The sequence below is a fragment of the Erythrolamprus reginae genome, chromosome 7 (assembly GCF_031021105.1).
Source record: "Erythrolamprus reginae isolate rEryReg1 chromosome 7, rEryReg1.hap1, whole genome shotgun sequence".
NCBI lineage: Eukaryota > Metazoa > Chordata > Lepidosauria > Squamata > Dipsadidae > Erythrolamprus > Erythrolamprus reginae.
The window spans coordinates 11,693,322-11,716,708 of NC_091956.1; the positions used below are offsets into that span (position 1 = coordinate 11,693,322).

The following is a 23,387-nucleotide window of genomic DNA, read 5'->3' on the forward strand; positions in this document are numbered from 1 at the left end:
TGCCTTTTCTGGTCCTGTTTCCTCTCAGGAAATTCCTAGAGAGGCCTCACAGAAGCTTCTCCCCTCCTTTTCCGGCCCTGTTTCCTCAGGAGATTCCTAGAGAGGCCCCACGGAGGCTTCTCCCTGTCTTTTCCGGTTACAGTTTCGGAGCCTCGGATTTGTAAGTGAAAAATGGTTCTTGAGAAGAGGCAAAAAAATCTTGAACACCAGGTTCTTATCTAGAAATGTTCGTAAGTAGAGGTGTTCTTAGGTAGAGGTACCACTGTACAGGGCTTCTCAACCTTTCTAATGCCGCGACCCCTTAATTACACTTCCTCATGTTGTAGTGACCCCCAACCAAAGTCTAGCACCAATTCTCTAAACAGAGCTTTAATCTGATTGGCAGGAAGGCCAGAGGGACACCCCCACTGTAAACACCTAATTGATCAGATTGCAAAAATATGGTTCAAGGCACCAGAATAGAAGATTTAGTTCCTAAAACCATGGGAAATTTGTCTTTTCTCTCCAGGGTCTTAGGCAACCCCTGTGAAATGGTCATTCGACACCCCCACCCCCCCCAAAGAGGTCCCAACTCCCAGATCGAGAACCACTGCTCTAATAGATGAAGACAGATTTTTTTTTAACCTCTCTGTGTTGTTGTTGTTTTTCTTTTAATCTGAATGGCATGCATGCTTGGAACGGTTGAATTGAAGCCAAATAATAGCCATGGATTTTTTTCTTTATCCTTTTTTTAAAGCCTCTTCCTGGTCTTCGGAGAGGGGCGACATACAAATCCAAATAATAAATAATAAATAAATCATATAAAATTTATGCATGGTATGTTAGTATGTATGATTGGTTTTTAAATTGGGGTTTTAAATTAACTTAAATATTAGATTTGTTTACATTGTATTATTATTGCTGTGAGCCGCCCCGAGTCTGCGGAGAGGGGCGGCATACAAATCTGATTAATAAATAAATAAATAAAATCAGAAGCCCCCAGCACCTTCTATGACTCTTATAAGAGAAAGGTAAGGAAAAAATGCAACCTGAGCTTGCAAAAGAAGGAGGAGGAAGAGGAGGGGAGGAGGAGGAGGAAGGAGAAGGAGGAGGAGGGGGAGGAGGAGGAGGAGGAGAGGATGACAACGACCAGGGAACTAGCCTGGTTGAGTATATCAGCATGTGAATACGGAGTCAAAGTGATTATCCAGTCTATTTAGCTAATAAGGATGGATCTAAAATTGTACAGCTTCCTCCTCTGGCTTCGCTTCCAGCTATAACCTCTACATCGGTTAATAAGTAGGCTTCGGCGGTTAAGGTCCCGGAGAAGAAGTTACGTGCCAGCGATGACAAATGTCCCCTTGGAAGATCAGGTGACACTTTCATAGTCTGCATTCTTCCTGCAGACAAATACCAAATTCTCTCTCTACACACACACACACACACAGAGAGAGAGAGAGAGAGAGAGAGAGAGAGAGAAAGAGAGAGAGAGAGAGAGAAATCCAGGCCTACAACAATAATTCGCCATGGTCAACTCACCACAGCCAATGCATTGCAGCCAACTCACTGCAGGACAAGAGTTACACTACAAATCTAAATAATAAATAAATAAATTAATTAATTAATTAAAGAAATGGTGAAATAAAATCATTAAGAAAAGGATGCAAAAGGAGGGACAGAATGCAATACGAATTTTAAAATATTTATTTTAGGAATGGAATGGAATAGAATAGAATAATAGAATAGAATGAGGAATGGATAGGACAGGATAGGATAGGATAGGACAGGTTAGGATAGGATAGGATAGGATAAAGATAGGATAGGGTAGAATTAATAATGAATGGAATAAAAATAAGAAACAATAAGAATAAGAATAGAATTCTTTATTTGCCAAGTGTGATTGGACACAGGAATTTGTCTTTGGTGCAGATGCTCTCAGTGGTCATAAAAGAAAAGATACATTTGTCAAGAATTACAAGGCACAACATTGAATGATTGTCATAGGATACAAATAAGCAATGAAATCAGGAATAGAATAGAATAGAATAAGGAACAGAATAGAATAAGGAATAGAATAGAATAGAATGGAATAATAATTAATAATAATAATTTATTAGATGTATGCCGCCCCTCTCCGAAGACTCGGGGCAGAATGGAATGGAATGGAATTCTTTATTGGCCAAGTGTGATGGGACACACAAGGAATTTATCTCTGGTGCAGAAGCTCCCAGTTCATAGCAATAGCAATAGCATTTAGCCTTATCTACCGCTTTATACTGCTTTTACAGCCTTCTCTAAGCAGTTTACAGAGTCAGCATATGGCATCCCCAACAATCTGGGTATATACAAACAGCGAAGGGATAGGTCATAATCCTAGTTGCCGTCATTAATCGTAAATTTACAATCAACAATTGATAAAACAGAAGAAACCAATAGAAGATGAGACAAGGATGAGACAAGGATGTGTGAATTCATCAGCGTTCAGTAGGGTGATTGTGGGGGGTAGGGGTGGGCGGCATAGTTCCCTCTAAGCTGAGCAGTGAGCAATCGCTCACTTAAAAATCATCATCAACTCAGAGTTTTCCAAACCTGCCCAGAAGCCGAGAGGGAAAGAGTGAGAGGGAAGGAGAGAGAGAGGAAGAGAGGAAGAGAGAGAAACAGATAGAAAAAAGAGAGGAAGGAAAAGAGAAAGAAAAAGAATGGGAGTAAGGAAGAGAGAAAGAAAATCAAAATCTAGTTTGAAACTAGCTCAACTATTTAAGTGGCATTTTGATATTGATAGAGTTGCCCTATTATGAGCTCACGGTTATAGACACACAGTACAGTATTTTATTTTGAAATTCTCTGAGTCAAAACAGGGTGGGTTGTTTGTCTGTCTGTCTGTCTGTCTGTCTGTCTGTCTGTCTGTCTGTCTGTCTGTCTATCTATCTATCTATCTATCTATCTATCTATCTATCTATCTATCTATCTATCTATCTGTTTATTATTTCTGTGCCACCCAGTCCCGAAGGGACTGCCGCTCAGACACTATACTTTTCCACCCACCCCCCCAAAAAATTAGAGGGAACACTGGTGGGCGGAATGGACAAAAGGTATTTTAACAGCCCCAGTCACTCAAGGAAAAGACAAAATAACCACAGTTCCCAAGGATCTGTCTTCCTCCCTAGGCAAAACCAGGCAGCTTACTAAAACATTACTCCTAGCCATGTTAAACGTAAGAGAATGAGAGGAATTTCAGGTTTGTCCTACAACTTCCATCTGGCTGATGAGTGGCCCAACAACACAACAAAACCATTTGCGTTGCAAAACACGAAACATTGCAAAACACAAAACACAGATCAGTAAATCAGACCGATAAGAAACCTTAAGGGCCCCAGTAAAAATAACTAAGATCTCCGGGATAGCTGTTAAGCCTTTTAAGTGGATACAGGAGCCTTTGTACTTCTCTCCCGGACCAATTAAGGTTGCTTAACTGTGGCTCTGGGCCACAGTGGATCTCCTAGCCTGAAAAGAAACAAAGGAGACAGAAGATCTATATCTGTTTTTATTGATCTTCAGTGAAGCAGCCCCAGGAAAAAATAAATTCCCAGCTGAAAATGTGGAATAAAAAATGCCCTGGGCCTATACTACATTTAGCCCCCATCAAGATTGGCAAAAATATATCCAAATTCTAATTTAAACAGTTGGAAATGCAAGGGGGGGGGAAAAAGAGTTAGTCATCTTCTTCCATATGTGGTGAACATGTCCCAAAGCGAAGGCTTACCACGCATAGTTCCCTCTAAGCTGAGCAGTGAGCAATCGCTCACTTAAAAATCATCATCAACTCAGAGTTTTCCAAACCTGCCCAGAAGCCGAGAGGGAAAGAGTGAGACGGAAGGAGAGAGAGAGGAAGAGAGGAAGAGAGAGAAACAGATAGAAAAAAGAGAGGAAGGAAAAGAGAAAGAAAAAGAATGGGAGTAAGGAAGAGAGAAAGAAAATCAAAATCTAGTTTGAAACTAGCTCAACTATTTAAGTGGCATTTTGATATTGATAGAGTTGCCCTATTATGAGCTCACTGTTATAGACACACAGTACAGTATTTTATTTTGAAATTCTCTGAGGCAAAACAGGGTGGGTTTTTTATTTATTTGTTTGTTTGTTTGTTTGTTTGTTTATTATTTCTGTGCCGCACAGTCCCAAAGGGACTGCCGCTCAGACACTATACTTTTCCGCCCACCCCCCCAAAAAAATTAGAGGGAACACTGCTGTGATGGGCGAACCCAACGGTGTTCAAGTTCGGCAAGTTTGGACGAACTTTACGCAAAATTCATCCGAACCCGAACCAAACTCGAACCCGAACGGGGAATCCCTCCCACGAAGAGATTCTGGGGGCGGAGCTTTGATGTCACCGGCAGGTTGCTAAGGACGCCAAGGTGATCACTTCCTGGATTCCATGGAAAATTGGGTACGGACCCGAATTGTGCAGGTTCGGTTCGCCCATCACTACTTACCAGGAAACTGTTTATAAGTGGTTGCAAGATATAATAGAAATAGAAATGGAATTTACCCCCAAATTCTTTTTATTTGGAATAATGAAGAAACAGTAGCTACAATATTTAACAACACACAGCATAACGGCCACGAGAACAACATATGACCAATAATGGAAGAACAACTCAATCCCACCAGAAAATGTACTTATGGAAAAAATTTGCAGGTGTGTTCAGATGGACATGGAGCTTAAAGGATTAAATAACTCAGAATAACATGAAACATGGAACAGATGGTACAACTGGACTAAAAAAGAAAAAAAGAAAGGACCATGAAACAATGTGAAATAAAGGATGAAAATAAATAAATTCCCAGCTGAAAACATGGAATAAAAAATGCCCTGGGTCTATGCTTCATTTAGCCCAATCAAGATTGGCAAAAATATATCCAAATTCTAATTTAAACTGTTGGAAATGCAAGGGGAAAAAAAGAGTTAGGCACCTTTTTCCATATGTGGTGGACATGTCCCAAAGCGAAGGGTAACTGGGAAACTGATCACAAGATACAACAGAAATAGAAATTGAATTTACCCCCGAATTATTTGTATTCGGGATAATGAAGAAACTCCCAAAAATACCATATTTAACAATACGCATCATCACGAATACAATCAATCACATACTCAGCTGCTGCAAAAAAATTGCATAGACTGACTACAAGCATAGACATGAGAAGAGGTTTTCCACAGACTAAATTCAAATCCAGATTTATTGGGACAATCAAAGATCAATAAATATTACAAGACTAATTACCACCGAAAGCTGCAAAGTTATCTTGGGAACCAAACTGCTCGCAATGGACTGCAGAATTTTCAAGAGTCAATGTATGACAAATTAAGATGTGAAAGCAATTGGCATTTCCCAACTGTGGTTTCTACTCAGGGTTGGCCATGGTTTGCTTCATCATGGCCATGATAAACCCTGATCAAACCATGAGCCAACTACAATTCTCTGCAGCTGGACCATCAGAGATGTACAGATGTACAGCTGGGTGTCATCAGCGTACTGATGACAACTCACCCCATGTCCTTCGATGATCTCACCCAGCGGTTTCATGTAGATATTAAATAGCAGGGGGGAGAGGACCGACCCCTGTGGAACTCCACAAGGGAGAAACCTAGAGGTCGACCTCTGACCCCCCACTAACATTGACTGCGACTGACCGGAGAGGTAGGAGAATCACCATAAAATGGTGCCTCCCATTCCCAACCCCTCCAGCCGGCTCAGAAGGATACCATGGTTGATGGTATCGAAAGAGGTCAAGGAGAACCAGGATAGAGGATAAATCCCTATCCCAGGCCCGCCAGAGATAATGCATCAGCACAACCAAAGCAGTTTCCGTGCTGTAGCCGGGCCTGAATCCTGACTGCTGAGGACCTAGATAATCAGCTTATTCCAAGGACCGCTGGAGCTGGAGTGCCACCACCTTCTCAACAACCTTCCCCATAAAGGAAAGGTTGGAGACTGGACGATAGTTATTAAGTATGGCTGGGTTCAGGGAAGGCTTCTTGAGGAGGGGGTGCATAAGTGCCTCCTTGTAGGGAGCTGGGAAGGACCCCCCTCAGAGAAGCATTGACAATCTCCTGGACCCAGCTCCTTGTCACCTCCCTGCTGGCCAAAATCAGCCAGGAGGGACATGGGTCCAGCAAACAGGTGGTGCAACTCACAGCTCCAATGGCCTTGTCCACTTCATCAGGTGTCACCAGGTCAAACTCCTCCCAGACTGATGGACTAAGACAGTCCCCTGTCACCTCGACTGACTCTAACACTGTACCCTAGGGTCAGTCAACACTGTATTCCAATAGGAGTCAAGGTCCATCCGAAGCTGAGCGATTTTATCAGCGAAAAACATGTTAAAATCCTCGGCGCTACCCTGCAAGGGCTCCCCAACACACACACACACCGATTTAGAAGGGAGCGGATCATCCTAAACAGGTAAGCCAGATTGGATTCCGCTGATGCAATCGAGGCGGCATAATACGTGCATCTTGCTGCCTTAAGCACCACTTTATAAGTCTTTACAAGAGCTCTTAAAATTGTTCGATCTGACTCAGATTTCCATTGCTACTCCACCAACTAATGTTTTTTCCCAGCTCTAAGTCTTTGCAGGCTTGTGTTCACTGCTACTCCCTTTGAAAAAAGGGTGGGTTTTTTTACCCTAACAAGATGCTAGATCTTCCCAGCTTGCAGGATTTTTTCATTGCTACTCCAAATAAGTTTTTTTTTCAGCCCTAACCAGAGGATAAAATAATGTTCTAAAGATGACTAGATTAAGGACACTACATAAATATATAAGAACATAAGAGCCATGCTGAATCGGCTAAAGCCCATCACACAGTGGCCCACCAATTGTCTATGGGGATCTTGAGCAAAACCCTCCCTTTCCCTTGACCCCCAACAAATGGTACCCAAGGGAACCCTGCCTGCCTCAACCAACACAGAGGTGGCATGTGGACACTAGCCAGATGAATGTAGATCCCCCCCACCAGTTTCCTTTCCCAAAACTGAGGTGCATCTTATACTCCCAAAAATATGGTATTTATTTCTGAGAAATAATTTTTAAAATTACCCTCTGCAAATTTTCCAGGAAGTACCTCACTCAAGTTGATGTACACAAGACATTGGGCTTCCATCAATTATTGCCACTCAAGCATGTTTGCTTCAGGTGAACTTCTATAATTTCATACCTACAGACTTCAAAACAACCATCCAAGAAAAAGAACCCAAGAACTCTGAACCATCTGGAGAATATCTCGGATCAAAGGCCAAAGTAAAGAGAAGACTATCACCAAGAACTCTTCAATTCAACACAAGCGTCAGGCTTTGTTTTTCCCCCCTACCTCAAATATGTTGGATGTCTCCGTCGGATACGGATGGGGGATGATTTCGGATTGGTCGTTGTACCACTTAAGCCCACCCAGGAATCCGTTGTCATCCAGATCATTCACATCTAATTCGGAGAGATCGAGTTCTGGAAGATCTGGGCAGAGGGGCTGGTCTTCCCCAACTAAAACAGCACACTGTGAAGAAGAAAAAGATTTAATTTAGAAACATAGAAACATAGAAGACTGACAGCAGAAAAAGACCTCATGGTCCATCTAGTCTGCCCTTATGCTATTTCCTGTATTTTATCTTAGGATGGATATATGTTTATCCCAGGCATGTTTAAATTCAGTTACTGTGGATTTACCAACCACGTCTGCTGGAAGTTTGTTCCAAGGATCTACTACTCTTTCAGGAAAATAATATTTTCTCATGTTGCTTTTGATCTTTCCCCCAACTAACTTCAGATTGTGTCCCCTTGTTCTTGTGTTCACTTTCCTATTAAAAACACTTCCCTCCTGAACCTTATTTAACCCTCTAACATATTTAAAGGTTTTGATCATGTCCCCCCTTTCCCTTCTGTCCTCCGGACTATACAGATGGAGTTCATTAAGTCTTTCCTGATACATTTTATGCTTAAGACCTTCCACCATTCTTGTAGCCCGTCTTTGGACCCGTTCAATTTTGTCAATATCTTTTTGTAGGTGAGGTCTCCAGAACTGAACACAGTATTCCAAATGTGGTCTCACCAGCGCTCTATATAAGGGGATCAGAATCTCCCTCTTCCTGCTTGTTATACCTTTAGCTATGCAGCCAAGCATCCTACTTGCTTTTCCTACCACCCGACCACACTGCTCACCCATTTTGAGACTGTCAGAAATCACTAACCCTAAATCCTTCTCTTCTGAAGTTTTTGCTAACACAGAACTGCCAATGCAATACTCAGATTGAGGATTCATTTTCCCCTTTTTCCTTTTTTCCTTGGACTTCAGTAAGGCATTTGACAAAGTAGACCATAACCTAGTACTAGATAAAGTAGAAAAATGTGGGTTAGACAGCAACACCACCAGATGGATTCAAAACCGGCTAACCAACCGCACTCAACACGTAGTGCTCAATGGAACTGCATCTACATGGAGGGAAGTATGCAGTGGAGTACCCCAAGGTTCTGTTTTATGCCCAGGACTCTTCAACATCTTCACCAATGACTTGGACGAGAGGATAGATGGGGAACTCATCAAATCTGCAGATGACACCAAACTGACAGGAATAGTCAACACTCCAGAAGATAGGCTCAAGATACAGAAGGAACTTGACAGACTTGATCTTGTCTGACTTGTCTGAAGTAGTGCCCAAGCAGGGGGTTGGACTAGAAGACCTCCAAGGCCCCTTCCAACTCTGTAGTTATTATTAAAGAAGAGGAAGAAGATAAAACCAAGAAGAAGAAAAAGAACTTCTTCTAGATAGCTGCATCTCTGCTCATTCCCTTCCCTCACCTGATAAACCAAGCAGAGTTGGTCGTATAGGTAAGTCCTCAAGTTCATTTAGTGACCATTCCAAGTTGATCCTTTTTTGGCGCAAAGTCAACTTAACAACCAGGTTACTAACTAACTGACGGCAGACATTTCACTTAACACCTCTGGCCAGGAAACATTGGGAAATGGGGCAAAACTGACATTGCGAATGTCTCACTTAACAACAGGAATTTTGGAGCTCAATTGAGGTCACATGTTGAAGCCTGCCTATCTATCAAGTTCGAGCTAACCTTCCTGGTGGCAGGCTCTGCAACACTTGGAAACTTGTGGAGAACCTGGCTGAATGCAAAAATATTTATGTAATGATCTACTTTAGGACCAAAGCGTGATAATAGATAGCTTGGCTTAATAAAAGCCAGATTCACTTAAGAACCTCACTTAACGGCTTCTATCCATTCATCCTTCCTTCCTCCCTTCCTTCCATCCATCCACCCACTCTCCATCCATCCATTTAACAACCGTGGCACAGGAGATCGTAAAATGAGGTGGGTCTTCCTTAACAACTCTCATACTTAGCAGCAGGAATTTGGGGCTGTAAAACTGGGGTCTGTTCATGGTTCTTTTAGGCCTCTGCATAGGCTTTAACCATGTCTGAAAAATAACCCTCATTTGATGAATTAAAATCTTCAGCCCCAGCAGTACCAACAGAATAACTGAGTTGGAAGGGAGCTTGAAGGTCCAACACCCTGCTCAGGCAGGAAGACTTGAGACAAATCAATGGTCCAATTCACAAATTCTGGAGGCAAGTCGTTCCATTAATTGTTCTGTCACGACGTTTTTCCTTAGGTACTTCCATCCACTCATCCTTCCTTCCTTCCTTCTTTCCTTCCTTCCTTACATCCATCCACTCACCCTCCCTCCCTCCCTCCCTACCTCCATCCATCCTTTTATCTTTCCATCCATCCATCCACTCACCCACATCCATCCATCCATTCATCCATCCTTCAATTCTTTCTTACTTCCCTCCATCCACCTTTTCATCCTTCCATCCATCCACCACCCATTCTTTCATCGTTTCATCCATCCACCCATCCACCCACAACCTTCCTCTCACCTACCCTCCACCCATCCTTTCTTCCATCCCTCCATCCAACCATCAACATACCATCCATCAATCCAACCAACCAACCAACCAACCAACCAACCAACCAACCAACCAACCAACCAACCAACCCACCAACCCACCAACCCACCAACCAACCCTGCAATCTTTGAAATAGAGCACTAGATGGAATTTTATGCTATATTCCACCCTGTTGCCTTCCTCCAAACCAGATATTAGTAGAGACCACAGAGATAATGCCGGAGTCAGTCTTTTCAGCAGCAGCTGTCAATTTCCAGTCATAACCGTCCCATGCACAAAAGGAAGCAACCTCTGAAATGCAGCCAGGACAAAGCCCGGCTACCACTTTTCCCTTCTTCTGCCAATCACATCCCCAAAATATTATTTCAGATGACACATACAAGAGCCAACTTCCGCAGTTAGGCTACACCTCGGTCACAATGCACACAGGTGTTGAAATGCGTTGATGGCACGAGAAAGCAGAGCACCTGCCAAATAATGACCCAATATCTATAAACGTCACTTTCCATTTATGGAATCCCCCAATTTAGATCAGCTCTGCTTATAAGGCCACGAGATGCCTGCTGACAGATAGCTGGCTTCCAGCCAAACTTACAGGGATCATTAATTGTTGTTGTTGTTGTTGTTGTTTTTAATATAGCTTTGCTTATAAGCCACCCAACCCTTGTGTACTCAGTAATAAAAATAACTATAGAATTATTCTTATTTTTTAAAAAGGAAGGAAGGAAGGAAGGAAGGAAGGAAGGAAGGAAGGAAGGAAGAATGGTAGGTTGATGGATGGAAGGAAGGAAGGGAGGGAGGATGAAAGGATGGAGGAAGGGTGAATGGATGGAAGAAAGGAAGGACGGCAGACTGAATGGAAGGAAGGAAGGAAGTGTGGATGGATGGATGGAAGGAAGAAGGAAGGAAGGAAGGATGGTAGGTTGATGAATGGAAGGGAGGGAGGATGAAAGGAAGGAAGGAAGGATGGTAGGTTGATAGATGGAAGGAAGAGAGGGAGGAAGGATTAAAGGAGGGATGGAGGGTGGATGGAGGTGGTGAATGGATAGAAGAAAGGAAGGACAGAAGACTGAAGAGAAGGAAGGAAGGAAGGAAGGATGGAAGGAAGGAAGGATGGATGGATGGATGGATGGAAGGAAGAAGGAAGGAAGGAAGGAAGGAAGGAAGGATGGTAGGTTGATGAATGGAAGGGAGGGAGGATGAAAGGAAGGAAGGAAGGATGGTAGGTTGATAGATGGAAGGAAGAGAGGGAGGAAGGATGAAAGGAGGGATGGAGGGTGGATGGAGGTGGTGAATGGATAGAAGAAAGGAAGGACAGAAGACTGAAGAAGGAAGGAAGGATGGATGGATGGACGGACAGACGGACGGATGGATGGAAGGATGAAGGGAAGGAAGAAAGAATGAATGGATGGAAGGATGAATGAATGGTAGGTTAATGGATGGAGAGAAGGAAGGATGGATGGATGCAAGGATCCAAGGATGGATGGAAGGTGAGTGGGTGGATGGATGGATGGATAATTTAATAATAATTTATTAGATTTGTATGCCGCCCCTAACTGAGCTCAAAATTTCTGCTGCTGAGCGGAACATTGGCTAAATGGTCTGAATTTTAATCACAAGACGCAGTGGTGGCGAGTGTGAAAAATGATCTTAAGCCCCTTTTGGCAATAATGTTGTAACTTCGAACAGTCACTAAATGAATACCGTTATAAATCAAAGACTACCTATATAATCTTGGGGTGGGAGGAACAACTGCATATTCTATTTTAATTCTTTTTTTTAAAAAAAAATTATTTACAAACACATAATGCAAAAAAAACCCCACTTTAAAACATTGGCCATTACATCGCAGATCTCTTTAAATTTCTAGTAATATTTTTTTTATGCTTGTTCATTAATTTTAAAAAAAATTACTGTATTTTTGGTGTATAAGGCGCACTTTTTTTCTCCCTAAAAGAGGCTGATAATTAGGGTGCATCTTATACTCTGAATGTAGCTTTTTTTCCAGCCCTAACTAGCTGCTAACAAACTTTCCAGCTCTTACTTTGGCAGGCTCTTTCATTGTTTTTCTCTGTGAACAATGTTTTCCAAGCCCTAAGTCTTTGCAGGGTTTGTTTCATTACTCTAACTTGCTCTGAGTAAGTTTCTTTCCAGCCCTAAGCAGGTGCTAACAATGTTCCCAGCTCTTACCAGCTTGCAAGCTCTTTGATTGTTAACTCTCTGCAAAGAAGAATGTTTTCCAAGCCCTAAGTCTTTGCAGGGTTTTTTCCATTGCTCTACATGCTCCGACTATTTCTTTCCAGGTGCTAATAATTTTCCCAGCTCTTACTGGCTTGCAAGCTCTTTCATTGTTACTCTCTCAGAATAAAATTTTTTTAAGCCCTTAACCAGGGGATAAAATAATGTGCGGAAGCTGACCAGACTAAGGACGCTAGCAGATGAATACCTGGTAAGCAGATTCTTTCCCCTATTTTCCTCCCCAAAACTAAGGTGTGTCTTACTTCCCGTGCGTCTTATCCTCTGAAAAATACGGTAATTGTTTTAATTCTGAATATATATATGAGAGTTAAGGCTGCAATTTTGGAAGACAAATTCCTGGGCCAAAAGAGGATCTGGTACGAGCAGGTAAACAGACCACGGAGGAAAGTTAAGGCTTTGGTATATAATAGTGTCTTTATTCTTATCCTTTCAGACCCTGCTAATATCTGGTAATATCAGAGGGGTTATTTGAGGTAGCTATGTAGTCTTCATACATCAAGTTCATTATCGCTGAATAGGGAAGATTCATAGGCTTGGTGGGCTAAGAGGAAAATTGTCTTTTTTTTTAATACACAGGAAAATAGTTGATTACAGGAAAATCTGTAATTTGTTCGAAAAACTAAAAAAACCCAGTTTGGCCTGGTGGAAGTCAAAAGTGTAAGACCTAGGGGTGTGCAAAACAGCCTGCCAATTATTTCTCCTTTTCTTTCTTCCTCCTTTTCTTCCTCTTCCTCCTCTCCTCCTCTGTAGTAGTCTTCCTCTTCAATGCCTATTCTTCTTCCTCCTCTCCTCCTCCTCTTCTTCTTCCTCTTCTTCCTTTTTTGTTTCTTCTTCCTCCTCTTCTTTCCTCCTCCTCTTCCTCTTCTTCCTCCTCTTATTTTCCTTCTTCATCCTCTTTCCCTCTTTTCTTCCTCTTTTTCTTCTTCCTCCTCTTTCACTTCTTCTTCCTCCTCTTTCATTTCTTCTTCCTCCTCTTCTTTCATCCTCATCTTCTTGTCCTCCCCCTTCTCCCTCTCCTCTTTCATTTCTTCCTCCTCCTCTTTCGCTTGTTCTTTTTCCTCCTCTTCTTCCTCTCCTCCTCCTTCCTCTTCCTCCCCTTTTCATTTCTTCTTCCTCCTCCTATTTCTCTTCTTCTTCCTCCTCCTCCTCTTCCTCTTCTCCTCCTCCTCCTCCTTCCTCTCCTCCTTCTTCCTCTTCCTCCCCTTTCATTTCTTCTTCTTCTTCCTCCTCCTCTTTCTGTTCTTCTTCTTCCTCCTCCTCTTCCTCTCCTCCTCCTTCTTCCTCTTCCTCCCCTTTCATTTCTTCTTCCTCCTCTTTCTGTTCTTCTTCCTCTTCCTCTTCTCCTCCTCCTTCTTCCTCTCCTCCTTCTTCCTCTTCCTCCCCTTTCATTTCTTCTTCCTCTTTCTCTTCTTCTTCCTCCTCCTCCTCTTCCTCTTCTCCTCCTCCCTCCTTCTTCCTTTTCCTCTCCTTTCATTTCTTCCTCCTCCTCCTTTCTCTTCTTTTTCTTCTTCCTCCTTCTCTTCCTCTTATCCTCCTCCTCCTTCCTCCTCTTCCTCCCCTTTCATTTCTTACTCCTCCTCCTCTTTCGATTCTTCTTCCTCCTCTTCCTCTTCTCCTCCTCCTTCTTCCTCTTCCTCCTCCTCCTCCTCCTCCACACACAAACAGACTGGAAAAATGCCCTACAGAGGGCATTTTGAAGCCAAGTAAGAAATAACTCTGTAGTAGTCAAGTAGCAGCATTCCTGATGCTGTGCTTGTAAAACAGACCCCACCCACTCAGTTCGGATTTTCATTTAGGTTGACAGGCTGCAGTGTCACTTGTAACACAAACAGGTTAGGGGGGGACATTGGTAGGTGAGGGAGAGTTAAGGAACAGAGAGGGAGAGATGAGAGAGAGAGACCACCCTGTCCATTCCTGCCTATGTTGATTGGCATGGTCATCAGATTAATCCTTCTGGATGGAGCCTCCCAGTTCTGACTCCAGACACATTAGGAGCAAGTGGTGCTGTTATTAGTTTAGCTTTGGCCTTTGGCTGATGCCAGGTTGGGCATGCAAAGCCTTAGGGCTGTCCTCGTTTGACTCGCAGCTATTTGGCATCCGCTTCTCTCTCTCTCTCTCTCTCTCTCTCTCTCTTTCTCTTTTCTCTTTCTCTCTCCCCCCCTTTCCTTCTGCTTCTTTCTCTCTCTTTCTCTCTGCTTCTCTTTCTCTCTCCTTTTATCTCTTCTCTCCCTCCCTCCTTTTCTCCCTCCTCTTTCCCTCTTTCTCTCGGCTTTTCTTTTTTTCTCTCCCCCCTTCTCTTTCTCTTTCTCTCTGCTTCTCTCTTTCTCACTCTCCCCTTCTCTCTTTCTCTCTGCTTCTCTCTCTCCCCCCTTCTCTTTCTCTCTCCTTCTCTTTCTCTCTCTGCTTCTCTTCTCTGCTTCTCTTGGCTTCTCTCTTTTCCCCTCTCCCCTTCTCTCTCTCTCTCTTTCTCTCTGCTTCTCTCTTTCTCTCCTTCTCTTTCTCTCTCCCCTTCTCTTTCTCTCTGCTTCTTTCTTTTTCTCTCTCCCCTTCTCTCTCTCTTCTCTCTTTTTTCTCTTTGCTTCTCTCTCTGCTTCTCTTTCTCTCCTTTGCTCTCTCTTCCTCCATTCCTCTCTCTCTGCTTCTCTTTCTCTTTGCTTCTCTTTCTCTCTCCTTTTCTCTCCTCTCTCCCTCCATCCTTCTCGCTCTCTCTCTTCTTCTCTTTCTTTCTCCTTCTCTCTCTTCTCTCTTTTCTCTCCTTCTCTCTCTCCTTCTCTTTCTCTCTTTCTCTCTGCTTCTTTCTTTTTCTCTCTCCCCTTCTCTCTCTCTTCTCTTTTTCTCTTTGCTTCTCTCTCTGCTTCTTTTTCTCTCCTTTGCTCTCTCTTCCTCCATCCCTCTCTCTCTGCTTCTCTTTCTCTTTGCTTCTCTTTCTCTCTCCTTTTCTCTCCTCTCTCCCTCCATCCTTCTCGCTCTCTATCTTCTTCTCTTTCTCTCTCCTTCTCTCTCTTCTCTTACTCTCCCTCCCTCCACCCTTCTCTCTTTATGCTTCTCTCCCTCTTTCTCCATTTCTCCTCTCTTTCTCTCTCTCTCTCTCTCTCTCTCTCTCATTCACTCACTTTCTGCACTCCCCACACCCTTTTCATGGCTCTCAGCCCAGGGACTATCCTTTTCGTTCCTTAAGAAAATTCAGGGTAGAGAGCCTGCCCCCCAAATGCAAAGGCTAGTTATTGGGCCTTTCTTCCCCTCCCTTTGGCCTGGGCTGCCCTCCCCTCCACCTCCCTGGCCTTAAATTAGCCCCTTAAATGACCCTCTATGTTAATGAATTGTCACCATTAAGACTCCTCCTCCCATAACCTTTAAGGAGGCTCCAGTGCCTTTGAAGGGAATTTCTTTTTAAAATAAAGCAATTTGGGAAAAGAGGAGAGAGGGAGACAGGCTAATTCCCCCTTATTAATGAAAAACAATAATCTGTATTTCACAAGGTTGGGTCTAAAAGAGAGCGAGGAAAGCAATACTTTGCAGAATCTGCTTTGCAATATTCCCAGCCTCCTTAGAAACAAGGTTGTAAGTCGAGGACTTAACCGTTCACTTGAACAATGAGGATCGTTCATAGAAACATAGAAAATTGATGGCAGAAAAAGACCTCTTGGTCCATCTAGTCTGCCCTTATACTATTTTCTGTATTTTATCTTAGGATGGATATATGTTTATCCCTGGCATGTTTAAATTCAGTTACTGTGGATTTATCTACCACGTCTGCTGGAAGTTTGTTCCAAGGATCTACTACTCTTTAAGTAAAATAATATTTTCTCATGTTGCTTTTGATCTTTCCCCCAACTAACTTCAGATTGTGTCCCCTTGTTCTTGTGTTCACTTTCCAATGAAAAACACTTCCCTCTTGGACCTTATTTAACCCTTTAACATATTTAAATGTTTTGATCATGTCCCCCCTTTTCCTTCTGTCCTCCAGACTATCCTTGGATAGCCTTAGACCCTGCTGGAAACTGCTTTGCAATATTCCCAGCTTCCTTGGATAGCCTCAAACCCAATGTTGGGATAGACACTACCCTGACCCCAACACCACCAGAGTTTCCCCTGCTGTTAAATCCATGCAGCAGCTGCGTATTTTAACCCACGCCGAAGCCAGAAGTACTTTTAAGAACCAAAAAGGTGATTCCTCGGGCCAACAGCAGTAGCAGCAGCGTCCAACAGATAGTAGAAAGCTGGAGACTGCATAGAGGGTATCGTTTGCACGCCTGTGCATACACTCTCTCTCACGCACAAGCACAACCTATTGCAAACAACCTGCCGTTTGAAAACACCATTAGCCCCTTTTTTTTAAACAACCGAGCTTGCGTTAGGTTTTTTTTTTTTCCTCCCGGCTTCCAGAGCTCGGATTCCTGCAGGAATGCCGACGATTAAAATAGATGATTACCACCATTTCCACAGCTCCTGGTTTCCTCAAATAAGCCTCCGAGGAGCTTTAGGAATAGCGCACGGTGAAGAAACAGCAGAGCCACACAATCTACGGCAAGACCAGAATCCGTCGGCGGCTCCCAGCTAATTTCAGAAAGGAATTGGAACGTTTGGAGCCCCCACCCACCCACCCGTTAAAAGTCACCCCGCTTAAGACCTTGCAGCCCGAATAGCGACGGGACCTACGAATTCTCCGGAGAGGTTAGTTTGTACTTGTAAGTCAAACTAGAGATGAGCAAGGGCCATAGGCGCAAGCAATACAGAACTTATTCGGCAAAGTGAAAGCGTCTCAAAATGTTTAAGGGAGAGAAAGAGGGTGAGGGAAGGAAGGAAGGAATAGAAAAAGAGGGGAGAGAAAGAGAGAGAGAGAGAAAGAAAGAAAGAAAGAAAGAGAAAGAGAGAAATAGAGAAATAGAGAAACATAAGGAAGGAAGGAAGGAAGGAAGGAAGGAAGGAAGGAAGGAAGGAAGGAAGGAAGGAAGGGAAGAGCAAAGGAATGAGGAAGGGAACAGTAGAGAAGGAAGGGGAAGGCAGTAAATGGCTGAAGAATGGATGGGGGGAGGGAAGGAGAAAAGGGAAGGAAAGGAAAAAGGCTGAAGGGAAGGGAAGGAAGAAGAAAGAAGAGAATGAAAGGAAAGGAAAGGAGGAAGGGAAAGGAGAGCAAGGAAAGGAAAGGAAGAGGGAAAGGAATGAAAAGGAGGAAAGGGAAAGGAAAGAAAAGAAAAGAAAGGGAAAGGAAAGGAAGAAAGAGCAAGAAAGGAAAGGAAGAGGGAAAGGAAAGGAAAAGAAAAGAAAAGAAAGGGAAAGGAAAGGAAGAAAGAGCAAGAAAGGAAAGGAAGAGGGAAAGGAAAGGAAAGGAAAGAAAGGAAACGGGGGAAAGGGAGGGAGGAAATGGAAAGGAAGAGGGAAAGGAAAGAAAATGAGGAAAAGGAAAGGAAAGAAAGAGAAGGGAAAGGAAGGGAAAGAAGAAGAGAGAAGAGAAGGAAAGGAAGAGGGAAAGGAAATGAAAGAGAAAGGAAAGGAAAGGAGGAAATGGAAAGGAAGGGAAAGGAAGATGGAAAGGAAAGGAGGAAAGGGAAAGGAAAGAAAAGAAAGGGAAAGGAAAGAGGAAAGGAAAGGAAGAGGGAAAGGAAAGGAGAGGAGAGGAAAAGAAGGGAAGGAAAAGGAAAAGAGGAAAGGAAAGGAGGAAAGGGAAAGGAAAGGAAAGACCATGTTGAAAATAAAGCAAGTCTTCCACCCAAGATCGCTCCTTATGTTCTGTACCTCCATACAAGAGATTAGCAGGCTGATTTTCTCCCGTCCAAAAAAAGGAACCTTCCACGGGGGCTTCTGGCAGCCTCAGGAAAAGCCTCACTCAATCCTCCAGTTGTAGGTTCTCCTATCTCCTCCCCTCCTTTCCACCAAAAAAGAGGTGAGCCAGAAAGATTTCAAGGATCGGTGGTGGGGGAGCTGTTTGGAAGAATCAGGGGGTCAAAAAGTTTCTCCAAGTTTTCAGCCCTGGGGCAACCCACACTTTCTTTCAATTTTGGGTGGGGGTGTATCTGCCTGGGGGGGGGGCGTTGTCACCTGCTTTGCAAAGGCTGATTTGCTTCCCTCCAGAAAGGAGGGGCTTCCCTCCTCCCTGTTCACCCCACCCCATCCCCAATTGTGAATTGCAGGCAGCTGCAGCTTTGCAGAGGGCTGGGGGCAAATATGCTGATCTCTAAGTCTAAGCCACTTAAGGAGGGCTGTGAAAGCACTTTGAAGCGGTGTATAAGTCTAAATGCTATTGCTTCCTTCCTTCCTCTCTCCTCCTTTCCTCCTCTCCTTCCTTCCTTCTTTCTTCCCTCTCTGCCTCCCTCCCATCTTTCCCATTTCCTTGCTGCTTTCCTTTCTCCCTTCTGTCTCTCCTTCCTTCCTTCCTCTCTCCTTCCTTCCTTCTTTCCTCCTCCTTCCTTCCTCTCTCCTTCTTTCCATCCTCCCCCACCCGCTTGCCTCCCATCTTTACCATTTCCTTTCTCCCTTCTGTCTCTCCTTCCTTCCTTCCATTCTTACCTCCTTCCTTCCTTTCTTTCTCTCTCCCTCTCATCTTTCCCATTCCCTTCTTTCCTCCCTTTCTCCCTTCTGTCTCTCCTTCCTTCCTTCTTTACTTCCTCACTCCTTCCTTCCTCTCCTTCCTCCTTTCCTCCTTCTCTCATTCATTCCTCCCCCCTCCCATCTTTTCCCTTTCCTCCCTCGTTCCCTTCCTTCCTCCCTTTCTCTATTCTGTCTCTCCTTCATTCCCCCTCTCCCTTCCTTCCTCTCCCCTTTGAGGGGAAACCATTTAAAGAGAGCTGTAAAAGCACTATGAAGTGGTATATAAGTCTAAACGCTATTGCTGTATTCATCATCATCATCATCGAAACAGAAACATAGAAACAAACGAACAAACTCTCCGAGTCTACGGAGAAGGGCGGCATACAAATCTAATAAATAAATAGAACAAATAGAAGATTGACAGCAGAAAAAGACCTCATGGTCCATCTAGTCTGCCCTTATACTATGTCCTGTATTTCATCTTAAAACATATATTATTATTATTATTATTATTATTATTATTATTATTATTATTATTATTATTATTATTATTATTATTAATCTATTTCCAGCAACATCGGGAGCATCCGAGCGCTGTTCCGGGCTGCATCCCGGAGTCTTGGCCGTCGGGATGAAGCCTCCAACCAAATCGCCCACCCACCCTCCAAGCCCCTTCCCCAAGTCTCTCTCTCCCACCCCCACAATCCTCCACCAGCCGAGGCAGGAGCGCATTCCAGCGGCCCAAGCGGGCAGCCTTCTCCGCGCAGCACCGGCGGATCCCCGCCAGCGCTTGCCAGCTGGATCTGCGCAACGGAGGGGACGGAGTTGAAGGGGGGGTCAAGGTCTCTCACGCCCCCCCTTACACATACACACACACGACCCCCCCCCCATCGCCCACCAGAAGCCGCAGCTTCAAAGAGTTTCCTAGCGCAGGGGATCCCGACGCCCCCTCCCCACTCCACCTGCACCCACTACCACCCCAGGAGCCGGGAGATAATTTATTTATTTTAAATTTTTTATTAGCGACCAAAGATTCTACTTTGGAGACGGAGAGGAAGAATGAGAGGAAAAAGAGAAGGCTGGAGAGAGACGGGGGGGGGAGAAGAAGGAGAGCAACAGAGAGAGGGAGGCAGAGAGGGGGATCACGAGAGAGAGGGAGGGAGAGAATGAAAGAGAGGGAGGGAGGGAATGAGAGAGAGAGGGAGAATAAGAGACAGAGAGGGGGATGACAACGGGAGAGAGGCAGTAAGAGAGGGAATCAGAGGGAGGGAGAGAGGTAGAATGAGAGGGGGGGAGGGAGAGAGAGGTAGAATGAGAGAGGGGAATGAGAGAGGGAGAGAGGCAGAATGAAAGAGAGAGAGGGAATGAGAGAGGGGAATGAGAAAAGAGGGAGAATGAGAGACAGAAGAATGACGGAGAGAGGCAGAAAGAGAGGGAATGAAAGAGGGAGGGAGAGAGGCAGGATGAGAGGCAGAAAGAGGGGGGAATGAGAGAGAAAGAAGGAATGAGAGAGGGAGGATGAAGTAGGGGGAGGGAATGAGAGAGAGATGAGAGACAGAAAGGGAATGAGAGAGGGAGGGGGATAAGAGAGGGAACGAGAGAGGAAGGGAGAGAGAGAGGCAGAATGAAAGAGAAGCAGAAAGAGAGAGGGGATGAGAGAGGAGGAATAAGAGAGAGAGAGAAGGAATGAGATAGGGAGACAGGCAGAAGGAGAGAGAGAGGCAGAGAGAGGGAATGAGAGAGGGAGAATGAGAGAGGGAGAGAGGCAGAGAGAGGGAATGAGAGAGGGAGAATGAGAGAGGGAGAGAGGCAGAGAGAGGGAATGAGAGAGGGAGAATGAGAGAGGGAGAGGCAGAAAGAGAGGGAATGACAGAGGGAGGGAGGCAGAATGAGAGAGAGAGAGAGAAGGAAAGCGGGGCGCGAGAAAGCCCCTCCACCCGCAGGGGGGTCTTCCATGTGGGGGGGGGGTGAAGTGCTTCCCCGGCCACTTTCTCCCTTCTCCCGTAGAGCCGAGGCAAAGAGCGAGCGGGAGAGAGAGATGGAAGGAGGGAAGGAGAAAGCGAGCGAGAGGGAGAAGAGCCCAGGCAGCCTCCCCCCCTCCCTCCCCATCCATCGGCGGGCGATGCCGGCTTGCCTTAAACGCCCCCCCACCCCCGGCTGTCCTCTCCCCCCCCCTCTCGGGGGCGCACTCACCTCCAGCTCGCTCCAGCCGGCCTCCTGGTTGCACATGTCCCACGCCATCCAGCTCCGGCGGCGGAGCGTTCGAGACCCGCCGTCCCCCGGGCGGAGGAGGCAGCGGCTCCCGAGGCGGCAGCCGGCTTACTACTCGGGCCGCTCACGTGAGCCGGCCGGGAAGGAGGGAGGGAGGGAGGCTGGAGACACGCGCGGACGCCCCCCCCCCCGTCCCCCCGCCCGCCCGGGGCCGCCCAAGGAGGGGGGGAAGAGCCCGATGACGTCACGGGCAAGGGCTCTGCGCGGGGGGGAGGGACAGAGGGAGGAAGGAGCGCGCAGGCTCCCTCCCCCTCCTTTTCCTTCCCCCCTTCTCTCCCTCTCTTCTCCTTCCCCTCTCTCCCTCCCTCTCTCTCTCCTTGTGCTTGTCACCTTCCCTCTTTCCCTCTCCTTCTGTCTCTCTCCCTCTTTGCTTCTCTCCTCCCTTCTTTCACTCTCCCTCTCTGCGCCTCCCTCCCTCCCTCTTTTCCTTCCTCCGTCCCCCTCCCTCTCTCTCTCCCTCCCTCTCTTCCTCTCTTTCTCCCTCCCTTTCTTATGTCTCTCCCTCCGTCATTCCCTCTCCCTCTCCTCTCTCCCTCCCTGTCTCTCTCCTTCCTTCCTTCCTTCCTTCTTTCACTCTCTCCCTCTCCGTGTCTCCCTCCCTCCCTCTTTCCCTTCCTCTGTCACCCCCTCTCTCTTTCTGATTCTCTTTCCCTCCATCTTTCCCTTTCCCTCTCTGTGTCCTCCCTCTCCCCTCCTCTCCCTCTCTTCCCCCTCCCTTTCTTATGTCTCTCCCTCCATCATTCCCTCTTCCTCTCCTCTCCTCTCTTCTCCTCTCGCTCCCTCCCTCACTCTCTCTCTCTCTCCTTCCTTCTTTCACTCTCTTCCTCTCCGTGTCTCCCTTTCTCCCTATTTCCCTCTCCCTCTTTCCCTTCCTCCATCAGCCACCCCCTCTCTTTCTGTTTCTCTCTCCCTCCCTCTTTCCTCCTTTCCCCCTCTTTCTCCCTCCCTTTCTTATGTCTCTCCCTCCATCATTCCCTCTTCCTCTTCTCTCACTCCCTCTCTCTGTCTCTCTCCTTCCTTCTTTTCTCTCTCCCTCTCTGTGTCTCTCCCTCCCTCTTTCCTCCTCTCCCTCTTGTTTCCCCCCCTTTTATTACGTCTCTCTCTCCATCATTTCCTCTCCTCTCTTCCTCCCTCTCCATCTCTTTTCCTCTCCATTTCTTTCTCTCTCTCTCCCTCCCTCCTCCCTTCCTTTTTCCAACTCATGCCCTGCACACCGGGGAGCTGCCCAAATGGAAAAGCTAACATCGAGATGCCCAAAAGAGAAGTTTAATCCTTACAGGTTGGAAAGGAGGGAGGGAGGGAAAAGAAGGAAGGGAGGAAGGAAGATAAGAAGGATGTTAAGAAGGAAGGAAGAATAGAAGAAGGAAGGAAGGAAGGAAGGAAGGAAGGAAGGAAGGAAGGAAGCATTGAGAAGCCCAAAAGAGAAGTTTAATCCTTACAGGTTGGAAAGGAGGGAGGGAAGGAGAAGAAGGAAGGGAGGAAGGAAGATAAGAAGGATGTTAAGAAGGAAGATAGAATAGAAGAAGGAAGGAAGGAAGGAAGGAAGGAAGGAAGGAAGGAAGGAAGGAAGGAAGGAAGGAAGGAAGCATTGAGATGCCCAAAAGAGAAGTTTTATCCTTACAGGTTGGAAAGGAGGGAGGGAGGGAAAAGAAGGAAGGGAGGAAGGAAGATAAGAAGGATGTTAAGAAGGAAGGAAGAATAGAAGAAGGAAGGAAGGAAGGAAGCATTGAGATGCCCAAAAGAGAAGTTTAATCCTTACAGGTTGGAAAGGAGGGAGGGAAGGAGAAGAAGGAAGGGAGGAAGGAAGATAAGAAGGATGTTAAGAAGGAAGATAGAATAGAAGAAGGAAGGAAGGAAGGAAGGAAGGAAGGAAGGAAGGAAGGAAGGAAGCATTGAGATGCCCAAAAGAGAAGTTTTATCCTTACAGGTTGGAAAGGAGGGAGGGAGAAGAAGGAAGGAAGATAAGAAGGAAGTTAAGAAGGAAAGAAGAATAGAGGAAGGAAGGAAGGAAAATAAGAAGGAAATTAAGAAGGAAGGAAGAATAGAAGAAGGGAGGAAGGGAGGGAGATAAGGAAAAAAGGATAGAAGAAGGAAGGAGGGAAAATAAGGAGAGAAGGAGGGAGGGAGGGAAGGAAGGAAGGAAGGAAGGAAGGAAGGAAGAGACTCAAAAACCCTCTGCTCCCTGCTAAATGAAGAACCCCCAAATTTGAAAAGTTTAAAAACTGCTCCTGGCCGCCAAGACAAAAAAACAGGAGATTAAAAATGTGAAAAACACTCACACATTTTGGTTTATTTTTTTTAAAAAAACAGACAGAAGCAAGAGTTGAAAACAGTTGGGTTTTTTCTTTCCTCCCCTGCGGTAAGAAATCCAGCTTCATC

At 45.2% G+C, this 23,387-nt stretch overlaps 1 protein-coding gene across 4 annotated transcripts in view; it reads right to left on the reverse strand.

Annotated features, from left to right (window-relative positions):
* PPARGC1A (PPARG coactivator 1 alpha) overlaps positions 1 to 21,133 on the reverse strand; it is a 155,100-nt gene extending 133,967 nt beyond the window's left edge. For 2 of the 4 annotated variants that reach the window (XM_070756981.1, XM_070756980.1), the window contains exons 1-2: positions 20,931 to 21,133; positions 7,349 to 7,528 (exon numbers count right to left, since the gene is read on the reverse strand). In XM_070756981.1, the coding sequence (XP_070613082.1) occupies positions 7,349 to 7,528; positions 20,931 to 20,978 (228 nt within the window). In that variant the 5' untranslated portion in view covers positions 20,979 to 21,133. Of the gene's footprint in view, positions 1 to 7,348; positions 7,529 to 16,641; positions 16,769 to 17,945; positions 18,069 to 20,930 lie in introns of those variants that run through there. The other 2 variants (XM_070756982.1, XM_070756983.1) reach the window with 2 other exon arrangements.
* Positions 21,134 to 23,387: the final 2,254 nt, after the last annotated feature.